Source organism: Ascaphus truei, chromosome 5 (genome assembly GCF_040206685.1).
Source record: "Ascaphus truei isolate aAscTru1 chromosome 5, aAscTru1.hap1, whole genome shotgun sequence".
Lineage (NCBI taxonomy): Eukaryota > Metazoa > Chordata > Amphibia > Anura > Ascaphidae > Ascaphus > Ascaphus truei.
The window spans coordinates 142,772,779-142,792,284 of record NC_134487.1 but is presented as its reverse complement, the minus strand read 5'-3'; the positions used below and the strand labels follow the sequence as shown (position 1 = coordinate 142,792,284).

Genomic DNA, 19,506 nt, shown 5'->3' with positions numbered 1-19,506 from the left:
ATATTTCTTCGTTGGAATCTGTAGTGCTGCCTTGCCATTTTTAGTAAAGTTCATGTAAATGTTAGTAAGCGACTTCAAGGCATATCGTAAGTTATAAAAACACTTCCTTTTTTGTAACAATGGGTGTCACGTTTGGCCTGGAATGAACGGTTCTCTTGCTCGGTCCTATGTAAGCAGTTAATCGAAATTAGGTATATATTAAAAATTTAACCGAATTCAAAATAGTACACAAGATATGCCAGTAGCAAAACAGACTTGATAATGACAAAGTAATGGTATAGATGTCAGAGTGATGGGGGGTCACCAATTTGCAGTAATAAAAATCAAACATGAACAAGACTTTATTCCTCCAATTGGAGGGGAGGGGGTCGCGGGGGGGAGATTGTGATTCAACGCTCATAATTTCTAAGAAATGTGAATAAATAAGAACATTACAAAATGCATATCCTGGTTTTCTAAACCATTTAGATTTGTGGATAGCACTTTTAAACCTGAATATTTATTTATTTAGTGTGCTGAAAATGTATACGCATTTTTTAGATTGATTTGGGAAACGAGTCTTGCATGATCCCACACAGGCCATGTTCTCAGGATGTCTCTAATACTCATTTATCTGATTTACATGTAACTAGTGTAGCTGTAATAGAATAATAATTAAAATGAGGGTAGAAAATAGGAGGTGTTGTCCTAAAAACACAGACTCTTTATGGTTCTGCAGGCCTGGAAATGGTAATCGTGGCATATAAAAAAAAAAATGTAAAAAAAAAAAACACATTTAAATAAAATCAACATTTAAAATAATAATCTTCAAGAGAATCGTGACATTCATCACAGCTTGTACACTTGGGCCTTAAGAATGATGGCAAGGACAGATCTGCTCTGTGTCTGTCACTTTATAGAACAGCTTCATGTCAATTTACATAGCATGGGAAGAAATCTTACAACATGGACTAGGCGACGGTTTTCTTGTGCAAATGCTCACTGACTAAATGCTCTCACATCAAAGTGACTACATGTAATTGAAATGAGACCATAAATACATGTGTTAATGAGCCTTTTATAAGAAACCTGCATCATGATGCAGCAGATCTTGGAAGCAAAAAGGAATCCTTATCTATTCCTAAATAAGCACGAGTTTGTGCGCCATGTTCGGCCAGCAGCTGCTGCGTTATCTGCAAAATACTCCCCAAGACCATCGTGAACTGACAGCCACATGGGAAGATATCGTGCTTTGCTGCAATATTCCAAGGTCAAATATTACGCAGGACAGGCCAAGTCATTTAACAGCATTTTAGCTTTCATATTTGAAAATGGTCAGTCTACTACTGCAAACCCACCAAGCTTTGCTCATCTGTGAAAATTGTAAATAAAATACCAGCAAAACATCCAGCCACCGCTATGAAAATTGGCTTATAAAGTCAAACGCATGTACATTTAGCACGCTTTCCTAAATTACTGCGGTCTAATGATTAGCAAACACTAATTTGACAATCTAATTTGGCCGGTTCAATACAGCACTACAATATTTGTAATGAAGTAACATTTATTTCCCTAAACCACTGTACCTCCACCAACCTGCCTCCTTTACTGCTGCAGTAGGCCTGCAGTTCTTTACTTAATAAATAGCATTGAAGGCCACTCCAGCAATGAAAGAGTTCTGACAAAATGCCAAGCAACAATCCTACCAGCAACACTGCCTGTAATGTTAGCTTGGATTTATACTTAGTAACAATTTCATATTTTACAGATACTGGTTAACACTGTGTTAAACAGGTTCTGAGCAAACAGCATTACTGTATATCAAAATTATGTATACTTTTAAGAGTACTTCTATGACAGGTTATTCTGCTTCTGGCCTTAATCAGTATTTTCATTCGTAGACAAACCTTTCAACCTATGCAATGAATTACCAAAAGTAAATATTTCAATCTTTGCGCATACACCTGTATTACACTCACTCGGATAACCCCTCTTGTAGGCCTTTTATAGAACATAAAATTAAAAACAAAAGATATACTATGCATGTGTTATAGCATAATCTCTATATTCATATCTACATGCTTACTGGATGTAAATTCTGTATATTTGTAGACAAGTACACACAGATATCCTCACCGCAAAAGGAAATATGTTGTCGGCTCTGTTTAAGCTGTCATCCATCCAAGATTTTGGTGCAAAGGCCGAGTTGGGCCTGGCGTACTTCTGCAACTGGATGTGGTTATTTCCAAAATTCTTCTTTAAGGGCGAGATTGAATTCATGGGGGTTATTCCTCCATTGAGTCCTCTGCGGTGGTCCCGGCCCTGAGACCCACTCCACCCTCCGTATCCACCGCCACCAGGGCTCCATGAGGAAGATGGTGTAGGCGATGGGCTTTGGTAGCTGCTCCATGGAGACGGTGGCTTATTCAGATTATTGGCCAAATGGGGCAGTTGATTAAAAGCAGCATTTCTATGGGTGAATGGGGGTGGGTGTGGACTCGCAGGAGACCTCCTTTGCTGTTGGTGTTGGTTATGATGATGCTGAAAATGAGGATGGTGAGGGTGATGCTGAGACAGGGGTCCAATCTGTGGGGAGAAGCTACCTCCAAACCCAGGGCTCACATGGTGAGGGAAATTCTGGAAAAGCAGAGCACCATTATTCGCTGAAGCAGCAGGGACCCCTCCCTGGTGAAAAAAACTTGCATCTTCATTAATAATCGTGGAAGAGGAAGGGGCAATAGCAGCTGACCAGTTGCTGAAACCAGTTAGAGGGGACGCAGAGGATGTTAGGGTCTGATTTGAGGACCCCAGTCCTGATGCTTCTTGATAATCAAATCCTGTCAACACAGGCGATTCTATTCTGATTTTCTCCTTCCCACTTCCATTTTCTGAAGAGCTGTCTCCTTGGTTTTCTTCTGATTTCACTTTGTCAGGGTCAGGTAGGATCCCTGCTTCCTGACTCTGATTAGGGGAAAGCTGCTGTTTTTCTAGACACTCTTGTTGTTCCTGTTGCTGAGATTTGGATTTTTCTGACCCCAGAATCTCATCCTGAATGCTATGGGCAGCTTGAGCAGGAAAAAGCCAGGCTGACCCAGCATTGCTGCCATTAGCAGCTGTGTTATTTATAAAAGCAGCAGGGCTCGGGGATGCATTTTGATGATGGTGAGGAGGCTGCAGATGTGGATGAAACCTTACTGGAAAAGCTGACTTATTGCCAGTGTTATTTTGCACCAGCACTCCAAACCCGTAATCTCCCATTTATTATAAATTATTTAGGAACAAAAATAAAATTTCTGGTAAAAGCCAAATTGTGCTTAGTGTATATAAGCCTCCTGTTTCAATATTCCTTACCACCTCTCAGCCAAAGAAATATGGGTGCTTGCAATTTTGCTTTAAAAAAAAAAAAAACCTGCTCTAATGATAATCCTCTTCAGACATTGACCAGAGACTAGCGTACCCCTCCTTTAGCAAGGGAGGAAATAATGGGTGGAATACACCAAATATTCTTTGGTTTGCAGAGACTGGGTTGTGCCCGTCTGCCTTGTGCCTCTCCCCCAGCTTCAATCCATTAAGTGCACAGAGATCAAGAGAAATGTTTGTGTCATTGAGGGGATCTTCTCTTGCAGGCTGCCCTTTCACTACTAATAGGTATCAAGAAGAACGAGGGGTTCAGGGCGAGCTTCTCTTCCTGGCTGCAGCTGACTGGGTGTCCTCCTCTCAACACCCTGGCTCGCCCATCAATTTAAAGGAGAGAGAGGGAGAGAGAGAAAAAAAATAAGATGACGTCTCAATTTTTTTTTTCTTGGCAGCAAAGCCTAAATGCACCTCACTCACATTCACATATTACCAGATAAAATCAGTGACACATCACAGTCCTCCGTCTTGCATTAACACCACGATCAGCAAAATATATATGACAAACTATATAGCAATAATAATTACCTCATGAAACCAGCATTGCACTGCTTCAAATACACCAATTTTGAATATATATATTATGTTCTCGCCCTGGTGAAGATTCCTCTTGGGGGCTTTGCTCTCTAAATATATATATATACACATATATATACAGTAAATATATTATTTATTTCCCTGTCTCACGGCGTCACCCGGTCTCCCAGGTTCAATGACATTACAGCTTATGGTTTCCTGGTCTCTGCGGTCTCTCTCTCTGTGCGGCTGCTCTTGTCAGTGTCCCCCCTCCCCGGTGAGCAGCCCGGCCCCGGTGTATGTGTCGGTGCGTCAGAGGGATGAGGAGAGAGAGATGAAGTGGGGCGGCGCTCTATGACAGACTATTATTATTATTATTACTATGAATGTGTGTGGTGAGGAGGAGAGCGGGTCTCTGTGTCGGTGCCCGGGAGCGGGTACGGGCGGGGGATTTATTCCTGTCTCTCTCCTCGCTTCGTCTGTCTCTGCCGCTCCTCCCCGTCCTTCTGCTCAGGACCGAGCACACAGCGAAATGACAACCAGCTGGAGCGCGAGGCGCTTCCGGTTCGCGTAGCTGGGAGGGGCAAAGCCACCCTCCCTCCACCACCACTTCGGGCTACGTCAACCTGGCAGCCAATGGCATCACGAGGGAGGAAGAGGGAGTGTAGCGTCACAAGCGGGGCTAGCTGATCGCTGCCGCGGAAAGCCACGCCTTTGAGCGTCAACTAAGGAAGGAGAGCAGGTGACGCTCCCGCAAAGGCACCGCCCGTGAAGGTCGTGGATGTGAGGCAAGCGAATGGCTGGCTCCGCCCATGAAGGTCAGAGAATGCTTGTACTGCTCGCCCCGCCCATGAAGGTCAGAGAATGCTTGCCTGTTTCGCCCCGCCCATGAAGGTCAGAGACAGCTTGCATTGCTCGCCCCGCCCATGAAGGTCAGAGAATGCTTGCATTGCTCGCCCCGCCCATGAAGGTCACGTCCACACACTGTGTGGTGTGTGTATACCACGCCTTGAGAGGTCACAGCTCATGCACAATGTGTACCGTAATTGTGTTGTTTTCATGAACATCCAGTGACACCTTACCAATCTGTAAAGGATATACTTTTCTTCTACATCAATGTGCTACATATTTACACTTCTGCTCGAGATACACAGGCATGCCAAATGGAAGCAAATACAGCTGCATTTATTGGGCAAGGCGATTGCAGATATTTTGGGCCAAGCCTTCATATGGTGATGATGGTAATTGCTTTGCATTATAAATGTAGCGGCATTACCTCAAATGTCAATGTTCCTCAATAAGCTTGCACATTATTTTCATCTGTGATATATTTAATTTTTGGACCAAACATTTAGAAGATTTTATTTATTGGACTACAGTGTGCGGCGTATAATATTTTTTCTTCAGACCTCAGCCATGGTGTTTAGGGTGATGTGCGTCAAAGATTAAAACCCATGAACATTTTTTTTTTTTTATTAGTATTGATTACCTTTTTGTTTAAATTCTGCCTTATTTTACAGTGTTTTATTAATACACAATGAAAGCTTGTGTGCCTGTATTTAACAATAAAAGAAGTCTCTGATTTTGGTTTTGCCTTTGAAATTATTATTTCACACAGGAGCCCCACCTTGCTCTTAAATAATGGCATCAAGCTCACAAAATGGTCCCCTTTGAAAAGTGTACTTTGGCTTAATAACTAGAGGGACTCATTTTGTCTCACAGCTGAGCTCATTACAAAGGAAGCAATAAACATCTTGTGATGGTCTCATTGTGTCATGTTGCAATGTTCATTCTCTTGTGTTCTCACTAGCAATTGGGCTAAAAGTTCTTATTTGAAATATAAGTTATGCACCGCAATGCATTAGTACAGTGCTTGAGGGTTATCTGCAGATCCAAATGAGTTATCAATATAAATGCCATTGTTGAAGACAAAAATTAAGCATTGCAGCTGTGTTTTGTTTAGTCCTCTTAATAACTACACAACCCTTTAAGAATGTATTGTGACTCAGTGCAACTGTTTAAAAATTGATTGTGACCCCTAGCCTATTTATCCCATGTATGTAAGAATGTTGTGATATTACTGTATATCTAAAACATGACAGTACAGTATATGACATCTAGTAACCTTTTTGAATTATTGAATGAAAAGAAAATATGACCAAAAAAATTAAAATATTGAATCTTGAAGAGTAAAACGTGAAAACGTGCACGATTTCCACATTTTATTCAGGAACCCTCCCGGCAACCTCCTACTGAACGTGGGTTCCAGAATAAATAAAATGGTATCACTTCTCGCAGTATACATGATATTTGAATATTCTGACATGAATCAGGTTATCAGAATCTTGTAGGCTGATGGAAGTGGAAAAACCTGTGTCGTTTTTTTAAGACCTTTCAATGTTTTTAATATTTAGCCATCTACGTAGGGTGACCATACATTTCGTTTTTTTCATTAAACGTCCCGGTGTCCCGACAATTTTCTCAAAATCTTTCAAATGTCCGAGTTTTTAGATTTTCCCTATTTGGATGGTGAGCGAAGCAGAGGATGGCAGAAGCGGAGGACGATGGGGGAGTAACCCGCCCCCATCCCAGCAGGTTGCCACCCAGAAGTCAGTCACAACTTCCGGTATCTGCCCACCAGGACGCCACAGCCCCACCCCCTCCCCTTGCTCTACAGATGGTCGGGAGGTGTGTTTGTGAGATGCAAGGGGGGGGGGGGGCGAGAGAATAGGGGGAGGTGTGAAAGAGAAAGGGGGAGGGAGAAAGTGAGGGGAGAGTGTGTTATGTTAGGAAACTGAAATAAATCAATAATACAGCATAAATGGAAACGCTATTAGACAAATACAATTATATTTATTTTTAAGTGATTTAATTTATTTTATCAATTATTTTTCAATGTGTCCCATTTTACACTTTTGAAAATCTGATCACCTTATATCTAAGGCTTCTATCGTTCTCTTTTCTTTGCTATAAAAACATTGCGTAAATCAAGCACAGCAGCGAGTATTTGGTTATTCAAGATAAACCACCTTAACCTGATATCCTGGCTCTCTTTCTTTCTCTCCTCTGACTCCCCTGTTCTTGTCCTTGGGGATTTCAACTGCCACATTGATGACCCCTCTCTCCCTTGGGCTTCCCGCTTTCTCTCTCTAACCTCTTCTTTTGGCCTTCAACAGTGGATGCAGCCAGCAGCCACAAGGATGGCCACTGCCTAGACCTGGTTTTCACTAAAAACTTTTCTCTGATTTATCAGTTTCCTCCTTTCCTCTCTCTGACCATCACCTCATCTAATTTTCTCTCTACTCTTCTCCCCTTCTCCATCTCCATCTAGCCCTCGTTTCTGCAGAGACCTGCGCTCTATTAACCTACCAGCCTTTGATTCCACTTTACACTCCTCCCTCTTCTCTCTCAGCTCTGCTTCAGACCCTGACAACCTGGTCAGGAACAACAACTCTGCCTTATCCTCCTCTCTTGATCTACATGCTCCGCTTTCTCTCTGCCGTCCTCGCCCCTTCTAACCCAGACCCTGGCTAAATTTCCACACGCGCATGCTGCGTTCCTCCACTCGTTCGTCTGAACGCCACTGGAGGAAATCTCACACTCTCGCAGACTTCTTTCACTACAAATGTATGCTGTCCTGTTTCAACTCTGCCCACTCTCAGGCTAAACAAACCTACTTTTCTTCACTAATCAACATGCACAAGTCTAACCGATGCAGACTCTTTTCTGTCTTTGACTCTCTACTCACACAACCCCCAGCTGCATCCTCTTCTTCCTCCTTATCACCTCAGGACTTTGCTGACTATTTTAAGGAAAAGGTGGAATCCATACATCAGAACATCCCCTCTGTTTCCTCTTCCCATCCTACACCGCTTCCTAACTCTCCTCCTGCATTCCTTGACTCTTTTTCCGCTGTCTCAGAGGAGGTTGTGTCACCGCTGATCTCCTCTTCTCCCTCTACCACTTGCCCTTTTGACCCCATTCAATCCCATCTCCTAAAACCTCTTGCTTCTACTATAATCCCCACGCTCACACAGATTTTTAACTCCTCCATCTACTCTGGTACCTTTCCCTCCTCCTTCAAACACGCAGGTATACCATTACTCAAAAACGGCAAGCTTGACCCTACCTGTTGTAAGGAATCCGTTCCTGGTTTTGGCTGGAGCTCACTCTTGCAGAGTTGGTGAGCTCTCAGACAGACCTTCCCTTGGATTTGCAAGCACTATCACCTGTGCTTGCAATCACTGCAGCTCTGTTTCTCTGCTCTGTCATTGGAGGAATTCCCACACACCCCTGTCTTGGGATTGGCTATCTGCCCTTATACTGGCCTCTCCCATTGACTCATTGCTGAGCATAACCCAAGATTCACTTGGATGTAACTGTGTTTGCCACAAGCTACTTTGCCTTAGCCTTGCCTTGTTCCCTAGACCTGCTGCATTCACCCCAGACAGAGGTCTGCTATCTGGTTCCTGTGGTGAAGCACTGGATTCCTCGTGCCAGCCTTACCCTGTTCCTGTGACCTGCTGCATTCACCCCAGGCAGAGGTCCGTTTCCTGGTTCCTGTGCTGAAGTGCTGGATCCCCAGTGTCAGCCTTGCCTTGTTCCTGTGACCTGCATTCTCCCCTTGCAGAGACCTTATCATGGGCTGCTCCTGCTCCTCGCGCAGAGGCCATTCCCGCGCTTCAGCTGCTATGCTGAAGCGGTGTGCTCCTGACTTTCTGTTGCCGAACTACAGCCTGGATATTAACTACCCTGCCGTCTCCAACCCTGACCCTGGCGTTTCAATGGATTACCCTGGCCTCTCTAACCCTGACCCTGCTGCGATTGACTACGAACTGCACAATCCTGAACCGGCTTCATGGTCTAAGGTCGATGTATTCACATCCCCACCTCAGCCCTGCGGTCCGGTCCTGTTTTGGGGCGAGCACGTCTGTTACACCTGTCTTTCTAACTATCAACCTGTCTCCCTCCTAACTTTTCCTCTAAATACCTTGAACGTCTTGTATTCTCTCGCTTGCTCCACTTTCTCAACACCTATTCTCTCCTAGACCATCTATAATCTGGCTTCTGCACTGCTCACTTGACTGAGACAGCCCTCACTAAAATAAATAATGACCTCTATGCTGCCAAAGACAGAGGTCATTACACTCTGCTCATATTACTCAACCTCTCTGCAGCATTTGACGCCATGGACCACCCTCTTCTCCACATTCTCCATACTCTTGGTATTTGCAACAAACCTCTATCCGGGATCTCCTCTTACCTCTCCCATCATACTTTCAGTGTCTCTTCTGCTAACACCTTCTCCTCCTCTATTGATCTCTCTGTGGGGAAACCCCAGGGCTTTGTCCTGGGACCTCTTCTCTTTTCTCTGTATACACTTTCTCTAGGTGACCTAATCACATCTCTTGGGTTTAAATATCACCTCTATGCCGACGACACACACATTTACCTTTCACCCCTGACCTTACACCTCCCAAACCTGGCCCTACTACCACCTTCCACATTACTGTTGGAAGTACTATCATTCACCCAGTAGCCCAAGCATGCTGCCTAGGGGTCACACTCGACTCCTCTCTCACATTCTCCTCTCACATTCAAAACATTTCTAAAACCTGCCACTTTTTCCTCCGCAATATTACAAAGATACGCCCTTTCCTCTGTTGCTCGACTGCTAAAACTCTAACTCAGGCCCTCATTCTCTCCCGTCTTGATTACTGTAACCTCCTGCTGTCCGGCCTTCCTGCCTCTCACCTGTCTCCCTTACAATCTATCCTAAACGCTGCTGCCAGAATCACTCTACTCTTTCCTAAATCTGTCTCAGCGTCTCCCCTGCTGAAATCACTCTCCTGGCTTCCTATCAAATCCCGCATCTCACACTCAATTCTCCTCCTCACTTTTAAAGCTTTACACTCTTCTGCCCCTCCTTACATCTCAGCCCTAATTTTTTGCTATGCACCATCCCGACTCTTGCGTTCTGCTCAAGGATGTCTTCTCTCTACCACCTTTGTATCTAAAAGCCCTCTCCCGCCTTAAACCTTTCTCACTGACTGCCCCACACCTCTGGAATTCCCTTCCCCTCAATATCTGACTAGCACCCTCTCTATCCACCTTTAAGACCCATCTTAAGAAACAACTTAAGACAAACTTGCTTAAAGAAGCATGAGTAGCACCGGGGCTAATACTATACACATGATACATAAAGCTTGCCCCCTGCAGACGCACTTAATCGAATGCCCTCCTACTGTTTCTGTACGTTCTTCCTACCTACCAATTAGATTGTAAGCTCTTCGGAGCAGGGACTCCTCTTCCGAAATGTTACTTTTATGTCTGAAGCACTTATTCCCATGACCTGTTATTTGTATTATTTGTTATTTATATGATTGTCACGTATATTACTACTGTGAAGCACTATGTACATTAATGGCGCAATATAAATAAAGACATACATACATACATAGATTATTTCTTAGCAATAGTTAAAACCATGCAGCACAGTAAGAGCTGGAAAACCCAGGGCCGAAACATGTATTAAAAGATCAGCTCTTATGTGAAGTCCATCAATGTGGTTTCAGTTTAGCAGATGAATTACAGTATTCAAAAAGAGTGATTAATATTGTTTAAGAACTGCATGTGATGTACTGCTGAGCCAAGCTACACATTCTGTGCCATTATGTGTGTGACCTGTTACATTGTGACCCTATGCACCTGCACAACAAAACATTGAAATACTGTACTACAGTATGTGCTGTGCACATTCAGTACTGCAGCTGCATCAAGGACCAGGGCTGGAGGCTTTATCCTGTGAAATGTTTTAATTAGAATAAATAAGGGTGCGGTCCCATTTACCATGTCCAATGTTATATATATATATATATATATATACAAATGTAAATACAACTGTATGCTCATCTGCATGTCTTAGGCAGGTCTGCAACCCCGCGTTATCCCCATTATCACCCAGCACACAACACTTCCACTGCAGCAAGGGATTCTGGGAAATGACATGCAAATGAGCACACAGTGCCACTTTTTGCTTCAAAAACCATTTTAAACATGGTTCCCTATAGGCTTAAGCTTGCTGCATGGTCACAGCTTTGAGCACAGCCAGGGTTAAGGTGCATACCCAGAAAACCACCACATATACACATATACATATACATATATTACATAAAATATGACCTTTATTTTTTTTTCAACCTCATCACATACTTTCTTTTTCGACTTTGAATTTGTATCTCTTTTCCTGACATAAAATTGTATTTTTTTTTTCAGAAGGTCTTACAAATTAGCACTATTCTGAATGTTATAAGAACAGATTTATAACTCGCCGGTAAACACTACAAATCTGCAATCATTGCAGCACTCTTTCTGCAAGAAACAATCCACTAACATTCACTAAAGCATATATTTTAGATTCATTTGGTTTTAAAGTATGAAAACATAGCTCACATAATGAAACAAGCTTTCAATGTTTGTGAAGAGTACATGGTTTCAATTCCACATAGCTTGGGAGACCGGTGGTTTCAGTGCTCACATTGCATTGCATAGCATTGCTGGAAATCCACTAATCCACTGTGAATAAGGGTTAGTTTGGACTGCTCTATGGTTCTAGGCTATTGCTTATCACAGACGTGCATATGTCTCTGAGTTCGATAGGCCTAGATTTTTTACAAAGATTTCTGAATGTGTACACCACTGTTTAGTCTGTCTCTTTTACTACAACTTTCACAAAACCAGCAACATTCGCAAACGTTTAAAGGTGAGTCCATTATAATAATCTATACCTCCCTCTCTCCTGATATACTGCAAAGGACTTATGTTTTTTTAGTTACAATATTATGAAATAATTCTAATAGTATATGGTTAAAACTGGAGATTTGTATTGCCAAAAACAGTCTCTTACCAGTAGCATTTAGCAAAACAGAATACGGTGAGCTCAGACCTACAGTACCCCTATAACAGAACGTATCAGTAACACTATAACTTTCAATACGTGCATGGAGTACGCCTCATAGCCTGGAGTGTCACTGATAAATATTGGTACTTTTCCATCAAAATGACAATACTTTAGCCAAAACCCCCTAATATCGGACAGAGTGGCTTGGCAGCAAGGGGGTTAAACTTTCAGTGTCAGAAAAGCCTGCTCTGCAATCATATACAGCATCTTCTGGCCATGAAATAGTTAACATATCAGTCTGTCTCCCAAATCCTCAGGCTGGGCGAACTGCTGATAAACAGAAACCAAAATAAATATTTGATGAAACCAGTCACCATTCAAAGGACATCCCTTCCTCGAGCGTGTTGTTTATTGGTAGAGCCTGTCTGTGCCACCTGCTCTGAGCCTATTTTTGGTCCCCATTAGGTCAGCAGAGGGATCAGTTTATGATGTGATTGGGGGAGGGACAGGCAGAACATTTGCACAAGATGGTTTCATGTAACATAGATGCAGTCACGAGCGGTCAGTGCTGGGGTGGTGCTAAATCCCACAAAAAAATGAGGAAATGTCCTTATTTAAACACACAGCAGACATCCTATAATAACAAAATAACAGTAAAATGCATTTGTCTTCATATAGCATAAATGCTGCATTACGTTAAAGATGACGAGAATATTGAATCTCAATCCCAATATTTAATTTTTAACATCTGGCCAATGGCAGACAGATCTCCTACTTCAGAGGGCAGCGTCTATTCAATACTATAATGCATTAGGAATAATGCTACAACACCCTTTGGTTTCTGACATGTTATGGGGGAGATTTACTAAGCGCTGATGTATCGCACCCAAATTCTGCAATAACTGCCTCTGGGCTGATGGCAGTTTAACGCTGCATCAGGATGTGATACCCCACATCGGCCCTTAGTGACTCTCTGCGTCGGTGTAATAAGCCAGGGCACAAATATCAAACTACCCTGTCTGAGACTTTGTTACAATTTATTGAAACAACCCTTTGTAGAAACTCTTGGTTATGATAACAGATCATACACAGATTTGTACAGCTGTGTCTGTGAGAAAGTCGGCTGACAATGCACTTCTTTAACCCAGGCTGTGCTATAAAAGTTGTGTAATACAGCAGGTATAAGCTTGTAGGGATCCATGTTAGAATGGGGACAAAGCAAAAAGTGACAAACTGTGAGCGCTCCTTTGCATGTCATTACCCAGAATCCCTGGCTGTATTATACGCTAAGAGATAATGAGGAAAGACAGGTTTGTGGACCTGTCTGAGGCTGAGGCCCGCTGCCTCAGTCAGCGCGCCCGCACTGCATGCAGGCGGCGTGTGGAGAGGCAATTGACCGATACCTGCGGGCTGTACGGAGCTGGAGCGGGGGGGGAGGGGCGCATGGTTTGAGCAGAGGGCTGCAGCGGGGGTCTCCCGGGCTGCAAGAGGGTGCAGCGAGCCCCCACACATGCCCTCTGCTGCTCACTCTCCGTGCTGCTCCCTCTCCCCGGTTGGTCCGTTCATCCTCCCCGGTCCGTCGGTCCCCCCCCCCCCCACCGTCACCCCCCACACACACACATACATACACACACTTCCCCCCTACCTTTTGGAGGTGGGGGAAGCTCTGATACTCCAGCCCCCGGTGCTGACAGGCTCACCAGCGCACCACGTGACGCGTCACCACTTGGGATCGCAATCCTCTTGCATCCCCTGGCGGCTGACGAGTCGGAAGGAGGCAGCAGGGACAGACAGGCATGAGGTGAAGGGCTGGTGGCCCGCGCGTGCGGCCGTCCGCAGCGGGTCCTCAGCCTGAGACATGTAAATGTGCTCATAAGTGGTATTTGTTTATTTGCTATATTCTGATTGGTGGGGGGTTTATGTCACTTTTTATAAACTCACCATAATTTATTTTGTGTACAAGTAAAGTAAATAAATACCTTGTGTTATTTGTATGTTTCCTGCCATTGAGGTACAGAAATTGCCACAAAGTAACCCTCCATGTATTGCTTCACAGAGATACACAGAGACCATGATATAACAATCCAAATACTAACCCAGTTTATTAAAATCACAACCATTACCTACTGTAAAAGGCCAGGGGAAAAGTAAAAATATGTACAGCATGATAGCACTATGGATATAGATACTTTGACAAACTGCAAAAATGTAGTAGCACCGTATATATTGATACAAACCAAAATAAAGTTCATAACTACTGTGAATTAAATTGATTTCTAATGTATCAGAGGGCAGACTTTATATTCCTTTTCAGGACTATTATTAGGATAAAAATATGAGAATTTATCATGACCAAGGCAAAAACATTAGTCTTGCAGCAAGACTCTTGCTGTGACACAGTAAGGTTACCTGTTGAACCATCTTTCTATCTGTCATTAGTGTGTACGCAGTTCGTGCACACGGGATCACTCTTGTTGACATGCACTAGGAAAAGGCACGGTTTCCAGACTTACAATTGCTGGGTTGCTGTTTTTCCCCATCTATTATATTTTCAGGGTATTCTTTTTGCTGCTGCCTTTCCAAACGGTATTTTTTTTTTTTGCTTTGCGGTTGTTGTGTAATTATCATAGATTCATCCAGTTAACAAACACTTTTGTTGAGAAGCATACTGTAGATGCACCTGAGATTAACCCTTTCGCTGCACCTACATTTATATACTTTGCAAGTAGGTCAGGGGTAGGCCAACTCCAGTCCTCAAGGGCCACTAACAGGTCAGATTTTCGGGATATCCCTGCTTCAGCACAGGTGGCGCAATCAGTGCCTCAGTCATTATCCTTGCATTAGGTCGATACATAGCATCTTAATTCTGTAGTAACACTATTAACAGATTTAAGACTTGCGGACGATTTTTATGCACTTTGTAATTTGTTTGGCGCACAGAAACATTTATTTTCAGTACATACAAGTAACATTTTTGCCGGCGATTAAGTAGATTGAGAAATGTCATTTGTAATTGAATTTGTGGTTGTACATATTGCATCATTTAACAAAGACAGGACAATGCATTAAGGAAAAGTAATCGGAATGTTTACAAAAAGAAGATTTTTTTTTAACAAAAGCATTGAATAATAAAATAGGTAAAGTTGGCCTAGGGCTGTTATATAGTGTGTGCGGCCGTGCGCGCGCCTGTGCGAAGTTGCGTGCACGTGCCGCACATGTTTTGTGAGTATACTGTGTGTGCGACTGTATGTGTGTATGTATGTGTGTGTGTGTGTTTTTTCAAATAAATAAATAAAACCTGTAATATTTCTCTCCCCCTGTCGGCCGGTTCCACTCTCCTTTCCGTGCGCGCGGCGCCATTATAGAAAGGCTGACTAACGTCAGCCAACTATAAATACCGCGCGCGCGCACAGTGTAGCACGTGCCCGCACTATAGAACGGGCCCTAGAGTTATCAATCGTTGCCAAAACTGAGTTACAGTAATATCGCACCAGGTCGTATTAGTGCACTTTTATGACTTTTATCATCAATATTGCAGTAATATTTTCTGACCTGCGATAATTTAACACTAATCACAATGAGCTAATTAACGGAACAGATAATGATGCGTTAATTACCGCATTGCCATTATGGGGGAGGGTAAAGTCATACTGTATTTCTACCATAGGGTTAGGTTCTAACCCTATGGTAGAAATTACATTAGATCTGCAGTGGTAGCCAGCGGTTAGCAAGAAACACCACAGGCATCAAAGGAGTTAATATTAATAAAACTACACTACCTACCCACCTTGGCTACCTAAGTGTCTAATAAAGCATTGCCACCATTAAGGGTTTAACCCCTACCACCATCCCCTGGGGGGCCTAACCATCCTCCCTGGGGCAACTGCCACCAAGACTCACCCATCAACAAACATCACTCCCTACACCACTTGTTGGGTAATGGTGAATAGACCTAACAGCGAGATGTGGCTAATAGGGCTTTTGGCCACTAAAAATAGAAACATAAAAGTAATAAAAAAATAAATAAAACATTAAAAATGTCAATGTAAAACATTATTAAAAAGTACAAATCCATATAAAACAATTCAAGACCCGATGCCCCCACCCCTTCCCCTTGCCCCCTCCCCCCCTCAAAATGTGTTATAGCAAAATGGTTTTCACCTATTCCATGTTGGTTTAGCTTATCTTGCCTATGTATATACTGTAATGGCCATTATATACATAGGCAAGATTGGGCTAACGCCAGCCTGGAGTAGGTGATAAAACAGAATTCATTTTTTTTTTGGCATTAGACAGTTTCGATAAATATTGGGACTTGATTACTAGCATAAAAATTACAACATTTGCTTATTTTTCATTGAAAGTAATAGAAACAGTATTCATAACATTCTATAAAGCAGTCTTCATGGGCTCCATCGGCTCTTTGTGTTGATTTACTGCTATTTCAGATGATTAAAACAACATAAAACACAATACAAAGAAAAGAAAACATAGGCAGTTAGGGGGGAAGAGGGGATGGGGGGGGGGGGGCGTGTTCCAACTCACTTCCTTTATCTATAATTAGTTCCTCTCTAGATTAGCCTGAAGGCCCTCTAGGTTTGGGATTCCAGCCATGAGTCCCAGGTCTTATGAAATGTTTCCGTTGTATGTCTGAGGAAGGCAGAGAGTCTTTCCATCAGCATTACTTCCCCTATTCTGTTTATGACCATTTGTTTGGAGGGGGCGATGGGCATTTCCAGGCTGCAGCTATTGCGCATCTGGCGCCCGTCAGTATATGTGAGATCAGGCGTTTGGTCGGAGTATTAGTCTCTTCGATTGGCTTGGCCAACACATATACCAGGGGGGACAATCAGATCCGTAGTGTCTTTTATAATTTCCATTAACATTCTCCAATATATCTGTATTGCTGGGCAATCCCACCAGATGTGGACCATATTGCCAACCTGCCCACACTCCCTCCAACATTGGTCTGAGGCTTCTGGGAAGATTTGCTTTAATCTTGAGGGTGTTAGATACCACTGATAAATTATTTTATAGATGTTTTCTTTTGTAATTGTGCAGATGGATGTTTTGGCAACGTTATCCCATATGTCTTCCCAGTCAATTTCGATCTCCAAGTCGTTGGCCCATCTGACCATATATCAATGGGCCGGGGTATTTCCTATCGCCTCGATCCCTGCGTAAATTCTTGTTATCAAACCCTTCTTATACTCTGTGTCTACGCATAGGGCTTCGAACTTAGTGAGTTCCGGCAACCCTGACCTCCCCAGGGTAGACAGAATAAAGTGTCTTATTTGTATATATTGGAAGGGTGGTAAGTTTGGGACTTGATAAATCTGCTTGAGCTCTTGGAGACTAAGAAGTTTTCCCTTATGGAAAAGAATCCCCTCTCCAAGTGATTTTATTATTTTTGAACTGGTCGAAGTGGTTCAAACCTATTCCCGGTGGGAAGTTAGGGTTGCCGAAAATCATCAGGAGCTGGGAAACAGTCGAGCTGAATTTATATTTTCCCTTTACCTTGGACCAGAGATTCATAGTGAACTTTTTTGGTCCTAGTTCTAGTCCTCTCTGTCTTGCGTCCTTTTTATCCGATCGGCAGAACGTATCAGGTATTGGGCAGTCCTTCATATATTTGGATTCAGTTTCCACCAAGCAATACTTGCCCGGTTCCGCACTACAACTTGTCATAGCTGGGCTGCGTGGAAGTACCTAGTTATGTATGGCACTTCCATTCCCCCTCTTGATCTGGAGGCCAGTAAGACAGATCTAGGGATTCTGGGTCTCTTTCTCTGCCATATAAATTTGAAAATGTGATTTTGAATAGTTCTCAGTTTTTTTCTTGGGATATGGATTGGGAGGGTCTGAAAGTGGTACAGAAGCCTTGGGAGAATGTTCATTTTCACTGATGTCATTCTCCCGAACCAAGATATCTGGTGGTTGCTCCAGTCCAGTAAGTCCTTTTTGATTTTCCCAAATAGAGTAGGGTAATTGCTCTGATAAAGGGAATCATAATGTATAGAGATATTGATCCCTAGATATTTAAGACAGTCATTTCGCCATTTTAATTTAAATTTTTGTTGTAGGCTTTGGAGTTCAGGGCCCGGAAGGGACAGGTTCAGGGCCTCTGACTTGTCCCTGTTTATTTTTAATCCTGATAGTCTGCCAAACTCATCCAGGGACTGTATCAGGTTTGGTAATGAGATCACAGGGTTAGCTGGTGTCAGTATAACATCATCTGTGAATAATGATATCTTGTGTGTTCTACGTCCAATATCTATCCCCTTGATGTCTGGGTGCAGTCTGATTGTTGCTGCTAAGGGCTCTATAGAAAGTGCAACGAGGAGAGGGGACAACGAACACTCCTGTCTAGTGCCATTTTTAATACTTATTGACTCGAGATTATTGCCTGGTAGTTTAACCAAGGCCTTGGGAGAATTATATAATGCTCTGATCCCCTCCAGGAAAGGCCCAGAGAATCCAAAAGATTGCATGGTTTTGTCCAGGAAAACCCAATTAATCCTGTCAAAGGCCTTCTCCGCATCAAGGCAAAGTAGGATCGCTTTTTTTAATGGATTGTACATGGTCTATGATATTGATTATTTTTCTGGTATTATCTGATGCTTGCCTGCCAGTTATAAAACCAACTTGATCTTTATTTATCAGTCCTGGCAGAATTGGGTTTAGTCTGCTTGCGAGAAATTTGCTATACATTTTGATGTCCGAATTTAATAGGGATATGGGACGGTAGCTGCCACACTGGAGGGGGTCACGTACTGGTTTGTGGATAATTGCTAGATTAGCAGTTGACATATTTGTCGGGATCTCACTTCCCTCCAAGAATGCGTTAAACATCTCAAGGAGTGTTGGGGCTAGGCTCGCGAAAAACATTTTTGTAGTAGATATTTGGCAGACCATCACGGCCCGGGGACTTATTTGATTTGAGGTTTTTGATAACATTTGCCAGTTCTGTTTGTGTGATCTTACAGTTTAGATTAGTTTTCTCGAAGTCAGATAGTTGAGGGAGGTTGCAGGAGGCTAAGTACTTTGAAATAGTGTCTGATTTCGATGTATGAGGAATTCCATCCGAGAGATTCAGATCATATAAATCCGCATAGAATTTAGAAAACTCTCTGGCTATCTCCTGGTCATCGTAAGTGACCTGGCCATTTTTGCGCCTGATGTCTGAAATTTGGGATCTGGCTTTAGCCCCTCTTAATATGTTTGCCAGAATTCTATCTGCCTTATTCCCCTTCTCGTAATATAATCGGTTAGTCCAGGGGGGCGCAAACTTTTTTCCCTGCGCCCCCCTGCCGGCTGTCCCCTCACTCCCACGCCCCCCCCCAACCCCATCTTACCCGCGCTCCGGCGTAATGACGTCACGTTGCCATAGCAACGTGACGTCACATGACCTCGCAGCGTCATTTTGACGCCGCGTTGCCATGGCGATGCAGGGAGGAAGCCGCCGGAGCCACGGTAAGTTAGGTTTACAGAGGCTCTGCAGCTCCCCCGGCACTTAATTTAAGTGCCTTCGGGAAGCGCGCGGGGCCTCTGTAAACCCTGCGCCCCCCGTCGGCAGTCTCGCGCCCCCCCTGGGGGTCGCGCCCCACAGTTTGCGCACCGCTGGGTTAGTCCATTTTAATGCTCTCTCTACTTCGTCTATTTGTATCTTTTTTAGTTCTAGTCTGGCTTCCGATAGA

At 43.3% G+C, this 19,506-nt stretch overlaps 1 protein-coding gene across 2 annotated transcripts in view; it reads right to left on the bottom strand.

Moving 5' to 3' along the window:
• CPEB4 (cytoplasmic polyadenylation element binding protein 4) overlaps nt 1–4,660 on the bottom strand; it is an 86,850-nt gene extending 82,190 nt beyond the window's left edge. Inside the window, exons 1-2 of one of the 2 annotated variants that reach the window (XM_075601006.1) lie at nt 3,922–4,660; nt 2,116–3,704 (exon numbers count right to left, since the gene is read on the bottom strand). In XM_075601006.1, coding sequence (XP_075457121.1) covers nt 2,116–3,237 — 1,122 coding nt within the window. In that variant the 5' untranslated portion in view covers nt 3,238–3,704; nt 3,922–4,660. The remainder of the gene's footprint in view (nt 1–2,115; nt 3,705–3,921) is intronic. The other variant, XM_075601007.1, reaches the window with a different exon arrangement.
• Nucleotides 4,661–19,506: the final 14,846 nt, after the last annotated feature.